The 21,298-nt window shown below is 40.1% G+C and overlaps 1 protein-coding gene across 1 annotated transcript; it reads right to left on the bottom strand.

The window, feature by feature from the left end:
* Positions 1 to 1,054: 1,054 nt before the first annotated feature.
* LOC138907745 (uncharacterized) lies at positions 1,055 to 1,540 on the bottom strand. Its single transcript, XM_070198353.1, has one exon. It carries the CDS (start codon positions 1,538 to 1,540, stop codon positions 1,055 to 1,057), a length of 486 nt encoding a protein of 161 aa, XP_070054454.1.
* Between the last annotated feature and the right edge of the window lie 19,758 nt (positions 1,541 to 21,298).

The raw sequence follows: 21,298 nt of genomic DNA, 5'->3' as shown, positions 1-21,298 counted from the left end.
CGAAGAGGCAAGGGTAGAAAACCCCTCCACAAACTTCCTGTAATAACCCGCTAAGCCTAAGAAACTGTGAATCTCTATTGGGGTTGTAGGCCTCGTCCAATTCTTCACAGCTGTAATTTTCTGAGGATCAACCTCAATTCCTTCTCTGGAGACGACATGACCCAAGAATGTAACAGATTCGAGCCAAAATTCACATTTCAAAAACTTTGCATATAACTTGTGCTGATATAGGGTTTTCAGAACTACCCTGAGATGATTGGCATGGTCCTCTCGATTGCGTGAATGTACAAGGATGTTGTCAATAAACACTATCACAAAAGAGTCAAGAAAAGGCTTGAAGAATCGATTCATACGATCCATGAAAGTTGTTGGGGCATTTGTTAGCCCAAAAGACATCACTAGAAATTCAGAATGCCTATACCGGGTCCTAAAAGCTGCTTTCGGAATATCCCGCTCCCATATCTTCAATTGGTGATACTCGGATCTTAAATCAATCTTGGAGAAGTACATGGCACCTTGCAATTGATCAAACAAGTCATCTATCCTTGGTAGTGGGTACTTATTCTTGATTGTAACCTTGTTAAGCTACCGATAGTCAATACACATTCTCAGTGACCCATCTTTCTTTCTCACAAAAAAGACCGGTGCGCCCCAAGGCGACACACTCGGCCGGATAAAACCCTTTTCTAACAAATCTCTATATTGTTCCTTTAGATCCTTCAATTCTGTCGGTGCCATTCCGTAGGGTGGAATAGATATAGGATGCGTGTCTGGCATCACATCAATCCCAAAATCAATCTCCATGTCTGGTGGGATCCCAGGGAGTTCATCCGGAAAGACTCCCGGAAATTCATTCACAACAGGAACAAACTCAAGTATAGGTGCCTCAGCATTGGTGTCCGTAACCCGGACCAAATGGTAAATACACCCCTTGTTGATCATTTTTGTGGCCTTAAGGTAAGAAATAAACCTACCCTTCGGCACTACATCATCACCCTTCCACCCAATAATTGGCTTATTTGGAAATTCAAATCTAACAGTCCTGGTTCAACAATCAAGCTTGGCAAAACAAGAATAAAGCCAATCCATCCCCCATTATCACGTCAAAATCAACCATTCTCAATTCAATAAGATCGGACACGGTGTCCCGACCATACAACGTGACAACATAATTCCTATAAACTCGCGCGGCCAAAATAGACTCACCAATCGGAGTAGATACAGAGAATGGCTCATGAAGTTGTTCTGGTTCTATCCCAAATTCCATAGCAATATAAGGAATGACATATGACAAAGTGGAATCGGGATCAATAAGAGCATATACATCATGGGATTGGACACACAATATACCTGTTACAACATCTAGAGAAGGCTTTGAATCTCGACGCCTCCGCATAGCATAAAATCTGTTGGGTCCTCCCGAATTTTGTGCACCACCCCTAGCTTCACCACGCCCTGCGGGTGCTGGGGTGCCTCGAGCTGGAGGTGCTGTGGATGTAGTAGCTGCAGAACTAGCTGGCTGCGCCGCACCTATGCCCATATTTCGGCGGGACGAGCGGTAATACCTCTAAATATGACCCCTCACACCACACCCATAATACATAGGTAGGTCCATGAAGCAGGCCCCAAAATGCATCCTCCCACACTTAGGGCATGGGAGCCTCCGCTGCTGAAACCTTCTGTCGGGCCGACCCTGTTGGTGGGGTCCCCTGTTGCCTTGACTAGGTCCAGATGACTGTGCACTCATTGAAGACTGAGCAAATGATTGAGATGGTCCTGATGACCCTCCCCTGAATGCCGACCTACCACCACCACCACTGGAAGAACCACCAAAGTTGCCCGCGGACTGGGCCTTGCTGCTACTCTGACGCTCTATTCTATTCTTCAATTTGCGGGTCTCTGTGGATTGAGCAAATGCCACCATCTTACCATAGTTCATATCGAAATTCAAGGCAGCTGTAGAGGCCTCATTAATAACCAAGGGGCTAAAGCCCTGTACAAACCGGCGCACTCTAGCCTCCATAGTGGGCAACATGTGAATGGCATACTTGGACAGGTGCACAAACTCCATATGGTACTCCCACACATTCATACTACCCTGCTTCAGGCTTTCAAACTCAACGTCACGGTCTACCTTATTTTCGGCAGGCAAGAAATGATCCATAAAGGCATCTGTGAACTCACCCCACCTTGTCGGAGGGCTTCCCTCCTCACGGGATTCCTCCTACAACTCAAATCAAGAATAGGCCACCCCTTTCTGGTGGTAGGAGGCCAACTCCACTCCCTCCGACTCTGTAGCATGCATAACCCGGAGAGCCTTGTGCATCTCATCAATGAAGTCTTGGGGGTCCTTCTCGGGATGAGTACTCGTAAACACTGGAGGATCTAATTGAAGAAACTTGTTCACCCTGGAACTAGAAAATTCCCCTGGCTGACTGGAAGAAGTAGGCCCAACACTCGATCTCTAGGCCTGAGAAGCCACTATCTGCGCCAACATATGTATGGCTCCCCTAAGATCAACATCAGAAATACCAGAATCAGAAGCTGGAGCTGGAGGTGGAACTGGAATATCAGTTGGAGGGAACGTTGTACCTTCACTAGGTGTAGGGAAAGGTACGGTCTGCTCAGTTGTGGTAGAATCAGGCAGCATAGTAACTGGGGGAATATCCTCACCCCTCAGGTGCTCACCCGCATCATCAAATATAGGATCAACTGCCACACCTGGGTGACATTGGCTCTTTGGCCAGTTCTTGCCTTCTTCTTACGTGCCATGTATAGAAAATTAGAGCAACGCACGAGTTAAAGGAGAAACAATCTTACATTCAGCTTTATCGCATGATCGAGAACATGAAAGAAGGGTATTATTCCTAAATGCCCAAGTAGCATCCTAATTATAGATGTGGTCGACAGCACACCGATAAGAAGGACTCTACTAGACACGGCTCCGAGACATCCTAGGACACTTTAAAACCTTAGGCTCTGATACCAAGTCTGTCACGCCCCAAACTCGAGGAGCGCAACCGGCGCTCAATCGAGTGAACCCGGCCGAGAAAGCCTATTAGATTTCCTTCTACCCAAACTCATCCATGAATAAGGATAATACATATTTTCGTTAATTAGACAATAAGGTGATCATGTCTACAATACCAACTCATTACCATTAGTTACCTCATTTAATAATTCTCAAAACACACACACACCTTCATGGTTTAAAGCGGGACGAGTGATTTAATCATAACATAACTTGTTTAACATTCCCAACACCCATACACAACCCACACTTAGTCTACAGAGCCTCTAAAATACCAAAGAGTACAATGATAGTGCCGGCAACAAAGCTCCGGCTATACCTCAAAACACGATAACACATACAAAACAAAAGATGCACAACCCCGGAATGAGATGGGGCTCACCAAGTCAGCTGGGAAGAATGAGCACCACTATCACTGGTTAACATCCTCCGTTGTGGAACCACCTACATCCATTAAAGATACAGCACCCTCGGCAAAAGGGACTTTAGTACATGTCTAATAGTACTAGTATGAAAACCAAACACCAATTTAAGAAATCGGAAATACAATATGAACATGATGAACCAGGGAGACAATAGAATAGCATAGATAGCCGATTAAACCAATACAAGCTTATCAAGAGCTGTCATTAATATTTATAGAATTCAAGATGAGATCCTCTATAACCATTTTCACACAAAGCGTCCCTACCGCCTCACCCCAATGTATGCGGGTGGAGGTGTAAACACAATACCAAATCTCTACTCAAGCGGCCCTGCCGCCTTACCCCAATGTATGCGGGTGGAGGTGTAAACACAATACCCGTTTTCACACAAAGCGGCCTTGCCGCCTCACCCCAATATATGCGGGTGGAAATGCATCAACAATACTAATACCTACACAAAGCGGCCATGCCGCCTATCCCCAATATATATATGTGGGTGGTGGTGCAACAACAATACCAAAATCACACACACAGCGCCCTGCCGCCTCACCCCAATATATACGGGTGGAGGTGTAACCCCAATCACGATCTCTACACAATTTGTCATAATAGTTTTTCACATAAATCATGACTTGAAATCCAAACACGTAGATACACAATCCATAGTTTGGAACACATCCTCAATTTATAATACAATATCATGAGAGCAATTGAACACAAATTAAACATATATCTTTGTCACAAAACTTATTTGGAATACTCAACTTGTAATAAATATCTTGGAACGTACAAGGATATTGGGGTTCTAATTCTTAAAGAAGAGTTTAGCCAACATACCTCAATTGAGCTTCCTTAAACTCTAAAATATTCCGGAATTCTTAGCAACTTCAATCTATTTTAGAAATATAACAAGTTGAACCAAAATGAGGAAGATGATCATGGTTCTAGCTCATTTGAGCATTTTATCAAACACTAGATGTGCATTAAGGTTTTAAGGTCCTCTTATGGAGGATTCCATCATCCCACAATCCACTCTTTACCATATTTAGCTCACAATCTTCCTACACCATTTGATAACACATGCATGCAAAATAAACAACTCACATACCCAAGAATTATTTTGCTAATTACCCATTCTTATATAAATTTCGAAATTAAGGGCTAGGGTGTAGAATCTTACCCCTAGGATGAAGACCTAGTGAGTTTTCCTTGTTAATGCTCAAAGATTCGAGCAAGAATTGAAGAACAAATTGTTAAAGATCACTCTCTCACTCTAGGGCACTCTCTCACCCTCAAAATATCAGATTTTAGTCAAAAATGGTACAAATCGTCTATTTAACGAAGTAGGGTCGTGTTATAAAAACCCAAAAGTGAAGCTCCAGAACCGGGTATGCGGTCCGCAGATAAGGCCGCATAATTGCCCTCCAGAACTGGGCAAATCTAACTCGGTCTGCGGTCATTATGCGGCATGCAGACCTATTCTACGGTCGCATAATGCACCGCAAAACTGGTCTGTGGTCGCATAATGCGCCGCAGAACCTCCCTCCAAAAAATCTCAAAGCTGGATATGTGATCGGAGTGCGGCCCGCGAAATAGTTTTGCGGTCGCATAATGGGCCGGAAAAATGACATCAAAAATGGCCCAAACATCTTTCTCACTCTGCGGCCATTATACGGTCCGCAGAGTGATTCTGTGGCCATTATGCGGTCCGCAGAGTGATTCTGCGGCCGTATAGTGGGCCGCAGAAGTACATTTCTTCTGCCCAAATTTTTCATTTACTTTTCAGTGCATTGTTCAACCCAAAAGGTTTGAATCTGGTCCTTACGGTGCCTTACAGTCATGTCGCTTGAGTTTATATATGATTATGTGCATAGTTATGTGTTATGGAAACCCTATGGATGGTCTATGAAATGCATATGTATATTGTGTTATGAACCCTATGGACAGTCTATGAAACGCATAGGTATATTGTGATATGAAATCCTGTGGACGGTCTATGAAACGCATAGGTGCATTGTATATGGAATCCTATAGACGGTCTATGAACGCATAGGTGTATTGTGTATGAAATGTATAGGTGTACGGTATGAATAAACACCATAGACGGTCTATGAACGCATAGGTATATAATATGATATGTGAACACTAAGGCCTATGAAATGTATGGGCATAAAATAAGAGAGGGATATGGATGGTCTAGTGAGACGCATTATTAATGCAGACAATAGGTGTCACTTTCGTTGGCCTTGTTTGTACATGTTGTTTCAATTATATTATACTATGTATTCCACGTATGGTTCATATGGCTCAGTTAATCCTAAAAGAAGTTTAGAATGATGCAAGTATAATAAGGCTTGATATTTGATTTTATGGGACGTTTCGTAGTCTATTGGTGCACTTTAAATGCCTCTTATTTGAGTTATCATATTTTCATATGTTGTTCTGTCTGCCTTTCATACGAGTACTATTCCATATGGACTCACGTCCCTTTTGCCGGGGGCGCTGCATCTTTTAATTGATGCAGGTGGTTCCATAGCATGCGGTATCGATCAGTGACAGCAGTATACCCTCCTCTCATCTTCTTGGTGAGCCCCATTTCATACCGAGGTCATGTACCTTTTGTTTTCTCATGTATTGTGTTTGAGGTATAGCCGGGGCCTTATTGCCAGCATTATCCTTGTACTCTTTTGTACCCGTTAGAGGCTCCATAGACATGGTGTAGGTTGTATGTTGGTATTGGGAAGGTCAAACTAATGATGTTGTAAATGTATCACATGTTCCACTTCTAAACTATGGATGTGCAATGTAATATTTTGACTTTAAAATGAAGTAACTGATGTTAATGAATTGGTATTGTACACATGATCTCTTTATTATCTAATTGATGAAAATATGTATTATCTTTATTCATAATTTAGTTTGGGTAGAAAGTATCTAACAGGCTTGCTTGACTGGGTTCACTCGGTTGAGCGTCGGTCGCGCTCCCCGTGTTCGGGGCGTGACAAAACATGCCTTTCAAGTATAACACTCCAAGTCTAAATCTTACCAATGAAATCAATTAAACATGAGTTTATCAAAAGAACTGTGTTTTCCAATTTACAACATCATATAAGACTTTTCGTTTATCAATTATCATGAGGAAAGTACATCTTTATGCCTACATATCAATGTGCATGTTAAATCATCAATTATCATATACCGCCTAGCATGAGGAATATACATCTCTATGCTTACATGTCAAATCATTAATTTCACATTACCGTCTAGCATGAGGAAAATGCATCTTTATGCCTACATACCAAGTATGCATGTCATATGAATGATTTCACGGTGATAACCTCAGGTGCTATCACTCTCAACATACTCAAGTTGTCTGCCTCAACTACGCACTTCATCCTGCCCAAGCGCTAATCAAAAGCCTATAATGCCTGCTACGGCGTGTAGCCCTATCCACAATAATAGATGTGCCAATAAGGCTTGCTGCAGCATGTAGCCCGATCCGCAATAATAAGAATATTCACAAAGCCAATATGGCATGTTGCTGAGTACAGTCTGATCCACAATAAGACTCACAATACGGCTCTTAGGCCCACCTCAATCATCAATCTCTGAAGTCTCAAGGGCTCACAATCTCGTACCACTCAGCCCTAAACAATGATAACATGTGATGTAATAGTGAATGATAACTCAAAACAACAGAAATAACTATAACTGAGTATATAATTGTAGTTAAAGCAGATAACTCAAAAGAACAGAAATAACCTCATTAGGTCTCAACCAAATAAGCACATAGCCTAAACATGATTTCAAGCATGAATCATAGCTCAATTACTCTAACAAGTAGGAATTTCACAGATAAAATAAGACTGGATAGCAACTCAGTACAAATATCAACCTGGCTCATTTTTACCACAGTACACACCCACACGCCCGTCATCTAACATGTTCGTCACCCCAACACAACACAAACAACACATTTTGCAATTAATAAATACCTTTAATTCCAAGTTTAAATATGTTACTTACCTAGAATAAGTCAAATCCAATACCGAGCAAGCCAAAAAATACTCGAGAAATGCCATCCCGCTTGTATCAACCTCCGAATGGCTAGAAACTAGCCAAAAGAAACTCAAATACATCAAGTAATGCCTAAGGAAACAATCCCAAATGATAAAGATCGAATCTTTAATCAAATACTCAAAGTCAACCAAAAAGTCAAATCCGGGCTCGCACCTCAGAACCTGATAAAATTCACAAAATCCAACAACCCATTCAATTGTGGGTCCAACCTTATAAATTTCACACAAATCCGACTCCGAGTCGATGTTCAAAACCCGAATTTTCTCTTTAGGAAAGCTTAGACATAAACCCCCAATTTCTCTTAAAAATTCATAATCCAAATGCCAAAATCGAAGATAGATTCATGGAATATAATCAAAACCGAGGCAAAAATAATTACCCCAATCCATGTGGTAAAAATCGCCTCCAAAATCTCCCAAATCCGAAACCCTCAACTCAAAATATGACAAAATGAACAGCCCTCGAATTAAATACAATCTGCCCACGAACTTTTGCATCTGCAAATAAAAATGTCGCTTCTGCAACATTGCTTCTGCGACAACTCGCCTACTTCTGCGGAAATAACTGGAAGCCGGCCATTTCACACCTGCGAACAAATTCCTACTTCTATGCACTTGCAAGTGCGACACCACACTCTACTTCTACGCTCATCCTCGCTTCTGCGCTCCAAACAACCGCTCATGCGCATCCGCAGATACGCTCACAATTCCGCTTTTGCTATCTTTCCTCACCCAGGCTTTTTCCGCTTTTACGACCACTAGTCCGCATCTGCAGACTCACATCTGTGACTAATCTTCTGCAGATGCGGAAACAACAGCACCAGACCCTCTTTAGCTATGGAACATGAGGCAAAATGAACCAAACCACGTCTGAACCTTACCTGAGCCCCTCGGGACCCCGTCCGAACATACCAACAAGTCTTAAAACATAACATGGACCTACTCGAGGCCTCAAACGACACATAACAATAGCAAAACCATGAATCACACCTCAAATCAAACTTTTGAACTTTCAATTTCCAAAACTCGTGTCGAACCATATCAAATCAACCCGGAATGACCTCAAATTTTGCATACAAGTCCCAAATGACAAAACGAAGCTACTCCGATTCCCAAAATCATAATCCAAACCTGATAGCATCAAAGTCAACTCTCGATCGAACCTATGAACTTTCTAAACCTTTAAATTGCCAACTTTCGCCAAAACCTTCAACAAACATCCAAATGCAAATCTGGGTGTATGTCCAAAATCACTATCCGGACCTAACGGAACCATAAAAACTCCAGTGCGGGGTCAAATACACAAAATTCAAACTTGGTCAACTCTTCCAAGTTAAAGTTGCCTAGTTGAGAATCATTCTTCCAAATCAATCTGAATCTCCTAATAACCAAAATCGATAATTTACATAAGTCATAATACATCATATGAAGCTACTCAAGACTTCAAATAGCTGAACAGAATGTAAATGCTCAAAATGACCAGTCAGGTCGTTACACTTTATGGCTATTGGGTTCGGATCTTGGTTCGGGACTTAGAATAGGTCTGTTTTATCATTTAAAAATTTTGTGTAAAGCTTGGTCTCATTCTGAGTTAGTTTGATGGGAATCAGATGCTTGGTTGTGATCTTAGAAGTTATTGAGTTTCATTGTAATTTTGATGCACTTTGGTGTTCGATTCGTGGTTTTGGGCATTATTTTGGTATTTTAAGCTTGCGAGCAAGTTTGTATCAGGTTTTTAGACTTGTGTGGATATTTAGGGTGGAGCCCCGGAGGCTCGGGTGACTTTCGGACGTGTTTTCGAGTCATTTTCATGTTGAGGTCCAATTATGTTAGTGTTGCAGGTCTCGCAAATACGAGAATCAATTTGCATTTGCGAAGTTCTGGTCGTAATTGCTTAAATGGGCAGGGGTGGCGGGCTTCGCATTTGCGAAGCCAACCTCGCAATTGCGAAGGGAGCCTAAGCCTAGGCAGATCGCATTTGCGATCATTTGGTCATATTTGCAACGTTAGCTGGCAGCGTGGGACTTCGCATTTGCGAAGTCTAGGATCGCATTTGTGACGTTTTCTGAGGCGGGCCTGGTTCACATTTGTGAGCCAGTGGTTGTAGTTGCAATGGTCGCATTTGCAAATCCCTGGTCGTAAATGCGACATCTGCAACTGGGTTATTAGATGGGATTTCTGGACTTAGACTCATTATTTCATATTTTGAGATTGGGAGCTCAGTTTGAGACGATTGTTTAGGCGATTTTCACCCACTTGAATTGGGTAAGTATTTTTGACATGGATTTGATTATTATTACTTGATTTCATCTTTGATTTAGCATTTAATCGATGAATCTATGAGTGAAAAGTAGGGGTTTTGGCAAAACTTTTTAAAAATAAAATTTGGAGATTTCAGAGTTGATTTGGACTCGGTTTTGAAATCTAATCACATATTTGGGATTATGGAATTATGGAAAGTTAGGATCTACCATTTGACTTGGGTTCTAACCGGGTGGGCCCGAGATTAAATTTTGTTGACTTTTTTAGAATTGGGCAAATATTTCAAATATATTAATTGAAATTGATTCCTTTTGGATTGTTTGATGTTATCAAGTCATTTTTGGCTAGATTTGAGCTGACGAAGGTAATTTCTAAGGGAAATGCTATTTTTTAGGGTTGAATTAGGACTATTTGAGGTATGTATCTTGCCTAGCTTTGTGTGAAGGAATAACCCCTAGGATTGGACTTTAATTGCTTGATTGTGATGAAATTGGTGCTACGCATATGTGAAGTTACAAGTACATATGCGGGTGCAATGTATAAAATGACCGGACTTAACTCAAGGTTGCTTTTATCGCATAGTTTTTAATGTGAGATCTCTGCGATTCATGTGTTCGTCTTGGATGGCTACTTGAGTTATTTTCCATGCTAGAGGGCATGTTTTAGGATTATTATTTCCTAAATTAGCCGAGTTGGGCATTTGTGGAGGTGTTGCTAAATTCAGTTAAATGTATGCATGTCTATATGGTGAACATCCATACACATTCCCTATTATTATGTCCTAGTGATTTGTGTGGACCATTTATAAGTTTATGTCTTGATGACAACTATGGGCATGTTATGTTGTTGTGATTATGGCACATGTGGGCGTGTTGGGAGAATTGTTGGATGTTGGCACGAGGTTTCTGCTGTGCGATTGTGATTGATGTTGTTGTTGTTGTGATGGGAATATTATTAAACTAGAATGACATGAGGGGATATTGTTATTTTGTCAAGCGGGAGCGATAAGGCGGGATATTGTTAAACAGGAAAGACAAGGCGGGATATTGTAACTTTGTCAGGCGGGAGCGACAAGGAGGGATATTATTATTGTCAGGGCAGAGCGATACTGGTGCCTATAGTTATTGTGACAGAGTTGTGGGCACGAGTTGCCATATGTTTGTGTTTCTATTTGATGAATTGTTGTCAAGCTGAACTTTTACTTATTTGAGTTGTTATCACATGTTCGGAAGACGTTGTTGATATTGTTTCCATTATATATTCCGATGTCAGTTTTCTTTTGATATATTGCACAGGTTATTTGACTAGTGAGTATCACATGACTTGAACCTGATCACTACTTTACCGAGGTTAGTCTTGATACTTACTGGTACCGAATGTGGTGTACTCATACTACGCTTCTACAAATTGTTTTGTAGATCCAGGTATATCTGATTGGGCAGATCACTAGAGATTCATGCTTGTGCTTATTGGAGATTTCAAGGTATCCCTGATGTTCTGTTCAAAGGCTTGGGAGTCACTTTCTTTATTTTATTTCTATTGTTTATGTATTTCAACAGTATTGTACTCTTCGATACTTGATATGTATTCTATTTAGAGCTTATGAATCTGTACTACCGAGTTTTGGAAAGTTGATTATTATATCCACATTGGCAGTATTATCGTATTTTGCAGTTTTTATTAATTTAGAGTTATATTTTTTATTGACATCATTATATGATAGGCTTACCTAGTCTTAGAGACTTGGTTCCATCACAACCCCTACGGTGGGAGTTTGGGTGATGACAAGTTGGTATCAGAGCCCTAGGTTCATAGGTTCTACGAGTCATGAGCAAGTTTAGTATAGTCTTGTGGATCGGTACGGAGACGTCTGTACTAATCTTCAAGAGGCTACAAAACTATTAGGAAAATATCGCTTATTTCATTCCTTATCGTGCAGATTTATTGATTTCAGAGTTTGAGCCTATGTCTTTCTATTCTCACACAGATGGTGATGACACGAGATTCAGTTACTGATGATGCTCCCCCTAGGGCCGATATTGCTAGAGGATAGGGTAGAGGAAGAGGCGAAGAATGCGCCGAAGTAAGGGGTCGTGTTAAGGACGCAATTGAGGAGCCACCAGTAGCTTTGGTTTGGGAGCAGTCACCTGAGGGGCCTGTTGCTACCCCTGGACTTCAGGAGACATTGGCACACTGTTTGAGCATGTTTGGGACTTTGGATCAGGCAGGGTTGATTCTGGTTGCACCAGCTACTTCACAGACTGGGGGAGGATTCCAGACTCCCACTACACATACTCCAGAGCAGCGGGCTCATGTTGATCAGGCTCCGGGTGTTATACTAGTGCAGCATATGATTGTAGTTCAGCCTGAGGTCGGTCCAGTTGCATTGGCTGAGGAACAGAAAAGGCTAGAAATGTTCCAAAAGTTTCATCCTCCTCATTTTAGTGGCGAGGCTTCTGAGGATGCACAGGGTTTCTTGGATTAGTGTCACTGTGTCCTGCGTACTATGGGTTTGGTGCCGTCGAGCGGGGTTGACCTTACTACATTTTAGTTGACGGGGTCGGTATATAGACGGTGGCTGACATATAATGCGAGAAGGCCAGTTGGGACAGCACCACTTACTTGGTCCCAGTTCTCTGATTCAGTCCCCATGGTGAGGGAGTTTTCAGATGTTTTTTCTGCAGACCTATCGGCATGCCACCCGATAGAGATATTAATTTTGGTATTGATTTGGTTCTGGGCATGCAGCCCATATCTATTCCATTGTACCGCATGGCTTCAGCTAAGTTAAAAAAATTAAAGGAATAACTTTAGGAATTTCTAGATAAATGTTTCATCAAATCGAGTATTTCACCTTGGGGCACACCAGTTCTATTTATCAAGAAGAAAGATGGTTTCATGAGGATGTTCATTGACTACAAGCAATTGAACAAGGTTACTATCAATAACAAGCATCCATTGTCGCGTATTGATGATTTATTTTATCAGCTCCAGGATGCTAGGGTATTCTCAAAGATTGACTTGAGATTAGGGTACCATCAGTTGAAGATTAGGGCTTCAGATATTCCTAAGATGGCCTTCAGGATGCAATATGGCATTATGAGTTCTTGGTGATGTATTCAGGGCTGACCAATGCCCCAACAGCTTGTATGCACTTGATGAACAACATGTTTCAGCCTTATCTAGATTCTTTGGTTATTGTGTTTATTGATGGCATACTGGTGTATTCTCGCAGCCGGGACGAGCATGAGCAACATTTGAGGATCGAGCTCTAGACTTTAAGGGAGAAGAAGCTATATGTTAAGTTCTCCAAGTGCTAGTTTTGGTTAGACCGATGGCATTCTTGGGTCACGTGGTATCCCTTGAGGGGATTAAAGTGGATCTGAAGAAGATTGAGGTAGTTAAGAGTTGGCCCAGACCTTCTACTACTACTGAGATCAGGAGTTTCATAGGTTTGGCTGGGTATTATCGCCGTTTGTGGAGGTTTTTCATCTATCGCAGTCCCATTGACTAAGTTGACTCAGAAGGGTTCCCCATTCGGGTGGTCAGACAAGTGTGAGGAGAGCTTTTAAAAGCTCAAGAGTGCATTGACTACAGCTCCAGTTCTGGTTTTGCCTTCGGCATCGGGTTCATATATAGTCTAATATGATGGTTCACGGGTTGTCATTGGGTGTGTGTTGATGCTGGATGGTAGAGTGATTTGCCCATGTTTCGCGTCAATTGAAGCCCCATGTGAAGAACTACCACATGATTTGGAGTTAGCAGCTATTGTACAAGTGCTCAAGATTTAGAGGCATTATTTCTATGGCATGTCTTATGAAGTGTACATGGATCACCGGAGTCTTTAGCACCTATTCAAGTAAAAGGATTTGAACTTGAGGCAATAGAGGTAGTTAGATCTACTGAAGGACTATGATATTACCATTCTTTATCATCCCGGGAAGGTCAATGTGGTGGCCGACGCCTTGAGTAGGAAGGCGGAGAGCATGGGGAGTCTCGCATTTATTCCAGCTAGGGAGTGACTGCTAGCTTTGGATGTTTAGTCTTTGGCCAATAAGTTTGTCAGGTTGGATATTTCGGTACCTAGCAGGGTTCTTGCTTGTGTTCTATCACGGTCGTACTTGTTTGAGCGCATCAAGGTGCATTAGTATGATGATCCCTGCTTCTTTGTCCTTAGGGACACAGTGCAGCACGGTGAAGCTAAGGAGGTGACTATTGGTGATGATGGGGAATTGAGGCTTCAGAGCCAGATTTGTGTGTCTAATGTGGATGGGTTACGGGATATGATTCTTGATGAAGCCCATAGTTTGCGATATTCTATTCATCCGGGTGCCGCAAGGATGTACCATGATCTGAAGCAGTATTATTACTGGTGGAGAAGGATGAAAAAAGACATTGTTGAGTATGTTTCACGGTGTTTGAACTCTTAGCAGGTTACTTATGAATAATAGAGACTAGGTGCTTTGCTCTAGAGGCTAGATATACCGGAGTGAAAGTGGGAGCGTATCACTGTGGATTTCGTGGTTAGGCTGCCACAAACCTTGAGGAGATTTGATGTGGTGTGGTTCATTATGGACAGACTAACCAAGTCTGCACACTTCATTCCAATCATGACTACCTACACTTAAGAGCAGCTGGCTCGGATTTATCATAGAGAGATTGTTCTCCCATATGGTGTGCATGTGTCTATTATCTCAGATCGAGGCACTTAGTTTAAATCACATTTTTGGAGAGCTGTGCGGCGTAATTTGGGAACATAGGTTGAGTTGAGTACATATTTCATTCCCAAATGGATGGTCAGTTCGAGCATACTATCCAGATCTTGGAGGACATGTTTCGAGCGTATGTCATTGATTTCAAGGGCCAGTGGGATAGGTTTATACCGTTAGTAGAGTTTGCCTACAACAACAGCTACCAGACGAGCATCCAGATGGCTCTATATGAGGGCTTATATGGGGTGCGGTGTCATTCATCGATTGGTTGGTTTGAACCTGGAAGGCTAGGTTGTTGGGCACTGGTCTAGTTCGTGATGCTTTGGAGAAAGTGAAATTGATTCAGGAGCGGCTTCATACAGCAAAGTCCAGGTAAAAGAGTTATGCTAATAGGAAGGCTTGTGATGTGACATTCATGGTGGGTGAGAGGGTTCTACTCAGAGTTTCACCCATAAAGGGAATGATGAGGTTCGGGAAGAAGGGAAAGTTTAGCCCTCGGTAAATTGGTCTTTTTGAGGTTCTAAAGAGAGTTGATGAGGTGGCCTATAGACTTGCTTTGCCACCCAGCTTATCGGGAGTTCATCCGGTGTTCCGTGTTTCCATGCTCTGAAAGTACTATGAGGATCCGTCATATGTGTTATATTTCAGCTCGGTGCAGTTGGATAAGTATTTAACTTATGTTGAGGAGCCGATAGCCATTTTTTAAAACTATGTCCGAAAGTTGAGCTCGAAGCACATTGCATTGGTGAAGGTTCAATGGAGAGGTCAACCGATCGAGAAGGTGACTTGGGAGATTGAGCATGATATGCGGAGCCGATATCCTCATCTTTTGGACACTTCAGGTATGTCTTTATACACGTTCGAGGACGACCATTTATTTAAGAGGGGAAGAATAACGACCCAACCAATCATTTTGTGTATTTGCACATCGTTCCCTTATTTGATGCTTTCTGTATGTGTATTTGTCATTATCTGACTTGCGGAGATGGTTGGTTCAGGTTCGGAGAGGTTTTGGATTGATTTGGAACACCTAGTTTCACTTTTTGGAAGCTTAAGTTGGAAGAGTTGACCAAGGTTTGACTTTTGTGTAAGTAGTCTCGGATTCGTGTTTTGTTGGTTCCAATAGATTCATATGGTAATTTTGGACTTGGACGTATGCTCCGATTTGAATTTGGAGGTTCGTAGGTTGATTTGACTTTTTTGCCGAAAGTTGGCACTTTAAAGATTTAGAAATTTCCTAAGTTTGATCGTGGGTTGACTTTGTGGATATTGGATTCGAATTTTAGTTTCAGGACTTGGAATAGGTCTGTTTTGTCATTTAGAATTTGTGTGCAAAGTTTGGTCTCATTTCGAGTTGGTTTGATGGGAATCGGACGCTTGGTTGTGATTTTAGAAGTTCTCGAGGTTCATTGTTATTTTGATGCGCTTTGGTGTTTAATTCATGGTTTCAGACGTTATTTGTGTATTTTGAGCTTGCGAGCTAATCCATATGAGTCTTCTAGATCTGTAGAGCCACGAGAGCTCGGGTGAGTTTCGAATGTGTTTCGGATCATTTTCGGGTTGAGGTCCAGTTTTGCTGGTGCTATAGGTCTCGCAAATGTGAGAACCAGTTCACATTTGTGAGGTCCTAGTCGTAATTGTGGTAATAGGCAGGGGTCCTAGGCATAGGCAGATCGCATTTCCGATCACTTGGTTGTATTTGCGACATTAACTGGCAGCGTGGGACTTTGCATTTGTGAAGTCTAGGATCGCATTTGCGACATCGTTTGAGGCATGCCTAGTCCGTATTTACGAGCCAGTGGTCACAATTACGATGGTTACATTTGCAGTCCCGACATCTGCAGTTGGGTCTTTAGATGGAAATTCGGGACTTAGACTTATTATTTCATATTTTGAGATTGGGAACTTAGTTTGAGGCGATTTTTACCCATTTGGATTTGGTAAGTGTTTTTTACTCGAATTTGATTATTTTTCCTTGATTTCATCTTTGATTTAGCATTTAATTGATGAATCTATGAGTGAAAACAGGGGGTTTTGGCAAATATATTTCTAAAAATAAAATTTGGAGATTTGAGACTCGATTTGGACTTGATTTTGAAATCTAATCACGTATTTGGGATTGTGGGGTTATGGATAGTCGGTATCTATTATTTGACTCGATTTTTGACCATAAAGATCTAGGGTTGACTTTTGTTGACTTTTTAAAAATGGGGTAAAGATTACAGCTTTAATAATTAAAATTGATTCATTTGCAATGTTTGATGTTATCGAGTCGTTTATGGCTAGATTTGAGCCGGGTGGAGGTGATTTCTAAGGGAAAGACTATTTTTGAGGGTTGAATTAGGACTATTTGAGATAAGTATCTTGCTTAACTTTGTGTGGGAGAATAACCCCTGGGATTAGACTTTAATTGCTTGATTGTGGTGAAATTGATGCAACGCATATGTGAGGTGACGAGTACATATACGGGCAGAATGTATGAAATGACCGGACCTAACCTGAGGTTGCTTTTATTGCATAGTTTTGAATATGAGATCTCTGTGATACATGTGTTCGTCTTGGATGGCTACTTGAGTTATTTTCCATGCTAGAGATCATGTTTTAGTATTATTATTTCCTAAATTAGCCAAGTTGGGCATTTGTGGAGTTGTTACTAAATTGAGTTAGCTGTATTCATGTTTATATATTGAACACACATTTGTATTCCCTATTGTTATGTCCTTGTGCTTTTTGTGGTCCATTCATGAGTTTATGTCTTGATGACAACTATGTGCATGTTGTATTGTTGTGATTATGGTACATGTGGGCGTGTTGGGGCAGATTGTTGGGTGTTGGCACGAGGTTTCTTTTGTGCGATTGTGATTGACGTTGTTGTTGTTGCGATGGGAGTATTATTAAACCAGAGCGACAATGTGGGATATTTTTATTTTGTCAGGCAGGAGTGATAAGGCGGGATATTGTTAAACATGAGATGTTTCACCCTATTTTGCACATGTCAAAATAAAATACAACTAGTGATTCCTCTGAAGTTGATAAAAGAGTCGCCACCTAATATTTAAGGTATAATAGGATACCTATAAGTCTATGAAAATCATTATCCTAATGTTCTACAAACCAGTGAGATTTGGGTACGGATTCTAGTTATTCTAAGGGGAAGGTGTTAGACATCCGTTAAAATCTACCTAAGGTAGCTCCTTAAACTTAGGCTAGGTTCGAGGGAGGAAATATCTATATCCTAGTTTATTGGTAATTAAAACTGCCAAGTGAGATTTTAAAAAAAAAAAAGCAAGAGACACATTTAAAACTTATTTGAAACTCAAAAAAAAAAAAAAAAAAATTTATTTGAAACTCGTCCTTGTTTGAAAAAAATGGTATAGTTACTTTTGAAATAACAATGTTTGTTCTGAAATCTTCTTATTTATGTTTTGCAAAAATAACACGAATATACGTTCATATTATATGACAATGAGTGTACTTCGTCTGTTTATTGAAAGTTTCTGGCGAAAAGACTCCGTATATTTCCAAATGGGTATTTGGTTTTCTAAAACAACATGGTTTTCTTCATTTGGTTGTGATGAAGCACTGAGGGATTTAAAATAAAAGGAAAAGCTAAGATTAATTGTGGACCGTTGATGGCTTTAATCAACGGTCGAGATTCCTCATGTTAGCTATGTGAGTGTTTGGAAAGGGGTGATGTGGCGTGCAGTGATTGGCTTAACAGAAGTGGCACAGATTTCCAATTGTGCTTTGGGCCAAAATTAGATAGATAGGAATTGAAAATATAGCCACATGAATTAAAATTAAACAATTGCAATTGTAGCCTATTTAAGTTTTTGACCCCTTTTATAATTAAATTGAATAAACTTAATTAGTCCCAACGAAATGTAATAAAATATAATTATCAAATATATTATTAGTTAATTAGTGTAATTAATAATTGTAATACTTCGTCTATTAAATTATAAAAACTAATTTTGATTAATCAAAGTAATAAAGGTAATATAATTATTAAGACTAAATTAATAATTGTTCATAAAATTATGAAAGTTGGTTTAATTAATTAAAATAATAGAATTAGTATAATTTATAAATATTTAAGATGAAATTACTATTGATTACAGAATTAATATTATTAACTATTATTATACTTATTATATCATTTATATTTTGAGAAAATAGGTATTATTAATTTTAAAAATACTCCACTGAATTTAGTGTTGATTAATAAGTGTAAGAAACTCATTTTTAAAAAGGAGGGTCAAAATTAATTGTCAACAGGAGCGACAAGGCGGGAAATTGTTACTTTGTTAGGCGGGAGCGACAAGGCGGTATATTGTTATTGTGAAGTTTCGAAGTGTACAATATTGTTGAAATACATAAGCAGTAGGAATAAAGTAAAGATGGTGACTCTGAGGACTGCATACCTCGAGTAGGTTCATTATATAATTTGGAACTTGTTGGTATATTCGGACGGGGTTTTGGAGGCTCTGGGTGTGCTTCGGATGGAATCCATAACCATTCTAGACTTGGTTGATTGTTGAACCATTGTTGAGTCTGGTGCAATCGCACCTGCGCACTTTGGGCTGCAGGTGTGGCACCGCAGAAGCGGCCTTCGAGCTGCAAAAGCGAGAGTTGGGCTGGCAAGTTGTGACCGCAGGTGCGATCGTTTCTCCGCAGAAGCGGTCGCGTAGGTGCAAAAGTTGCATCGCAGATGCAGATGTGAGTGGGCTTAGGAAGGACCGAACACTCCGCAGAAGCGGGCTCATCATTATGTGATAGGCTTACCTAGTTTTAGAGATTAGGTGCCATCACGACCCCTGCGGTGGGAGTTTGGGTCGTGACGCATGTTGTGTTGTAAGAATGTAAGGTGATGATATTCTAGGGCCCTCTATCATTTATTTCTTATTTCGGTTATCATGTAGTTATTCGTTTCTCTATTTCATTATTTTTTTTTTATTACTCGTACACGTTTATAGTGGGTGTCTTGTCATAACCTCATCACTACTTCGTCGAGGTTTGGCTCGATACTTACTGAGTACATGATATTGGTTGTACTCATACTACACTTCTGCACTTCTTGTGCAGATTTCGGTGTTGGTCCCAGCAGCGTTCAGAGGTGATTGCTCGGACCTTCTTCTTCTAGGAGACTTAAGGTAGCGCTGCTTGGCGATCGCAGACCCTGGAGTCCCCTTCATATCTTTTCTGTTGTTAATCTTGTATCAGACAACTTTGTATTTCATTTCAGACTTTATATATAGTATTCTAGTAGCTCATGTACTCATGAAACTAGTTTCTGGGGATAGTCTTAGACAACGTTGGTTGTACACTTATTATTCTTTTATGCTATTTCACATTTTTATTATTATAAATGCTTCTTTTATTATTAAACTGCTTTGGGTATTGTACTAATGTTGGCTTGTCTTGCAAGCAAATATTAGGCGCCATCACAATCCCATGGTCGGAATTTTGGATCGTGACATATATGTAATCAAATCCATAAAAAATAGGTTCCTACAATAAGTAAATTTATAAGTACGCAATATGATGTTACAGTATTAATTAAGAATGCTTTTTTTAACGAAAACCAAAAGGGTCAGCACTCAGCAAATTGCTGTAATTTATCCTTCTTGATATTATAAAGGTAAAAAAGAAGAAGAAGAAAGACTTTTAAAGTGTGGAGTGGTGGCCCCTTCCCTGCTATTGTCATTAGCCTTATTGTTTTGTTATCTGCCAAAGCATTTGGTCCGAAGAGGAGAAGACAAGATCTATTTCAATATTTCACTCCTTAAGGCGCGGGAAACAAAAGCACTTGAGCTCTCTATCATTACTTTTCAAGTCCTACTCCGAAAATACTACATTACCCTTTCTCAAAGTCTCCCCTTACATTTGGTTGTTGATATGACTCGATAAATACTTGGCTTCTTTTTGTATTTCCAGTATTCATTGTAACACTTATATATGAACTTTACAAGAAAGATACACTTTTTACAAATAATGAAGTAAAATTGTAACTCATTACAACCAAGTAAAATTGTAAAATTCTTTATGTATGTAAAACTTTAAGTGTATTTTCAAAATTTAATAACGTAACACTTATAAAGGAACTAAATCAAAGTTGAAAATATCAATCTAGCCCCTGCTTTCTTCACTAGAAACGATAGCTTGTCCTAGTTTTATACTATCTCCGTTTCAATTTATATGAACCTATTTCCTTTTTGGTTCGTTCCAAAAAGAATGACCATTTTCTAAATTTGGAAATAATTTTGCTTAAACTTACAATTCTACCTTTAATAAGAAACTTTTATAATCACACAAATACTTTGGACCCCTTTTTGAATTGTTTAGAACCACAAATTCTAAAAGTCTTCATTTTTTCTTAAACTCTGTGCCCAGTCAAACAGGTTCACATAAATTATAACGGAGGGAGTAGGTCTTTAACACCCTTTCCTAAGACCTCCCACGTAGCCAAACGCTTAGCCTTGGACTTTTTAAGGCACAAAACATTTTCATTGTTGAATTTTTTGTACATTTCCTAAGAAGTTTTACTAAGTGCTTATGAGAACATCATTTCGGAATATGATAATCTCATTCTAGAGCAACATAAAAGGACCTCGGCTCTAGTATTGAGTGAAATGTTTAAAATGTTGAAAATCGAAAACCACCATTCATTCTTATAGCTTGATTGACCAAGTTTTTTTTGGGCCAAAAGTATTTTTTTTCAAAAATTGTGCTGTTTGGCTAAGCTTTTAGAAGAAAAAAAAATACATTTGAAGATAAGCGGAAACAGTT

This window comes from Nicotiana tomentosiformis, chromosome 3 (genome assembly GCF_000390325.3).
Source record: "Nicotiana tomentosiformis chromosome 3, ASM39032v3, whole genome shotgun sequence".
Lineage (NCBI taxonomy): Eukaryota > Viridiplantae > Streptophyta > Magnoliopsida > Solanales > Solanaceae > Nicotiana > Nicotiana tomentosiformis.
This window is presented reverse-complemented; position numbering and strand designations above follow the sequence as displayed.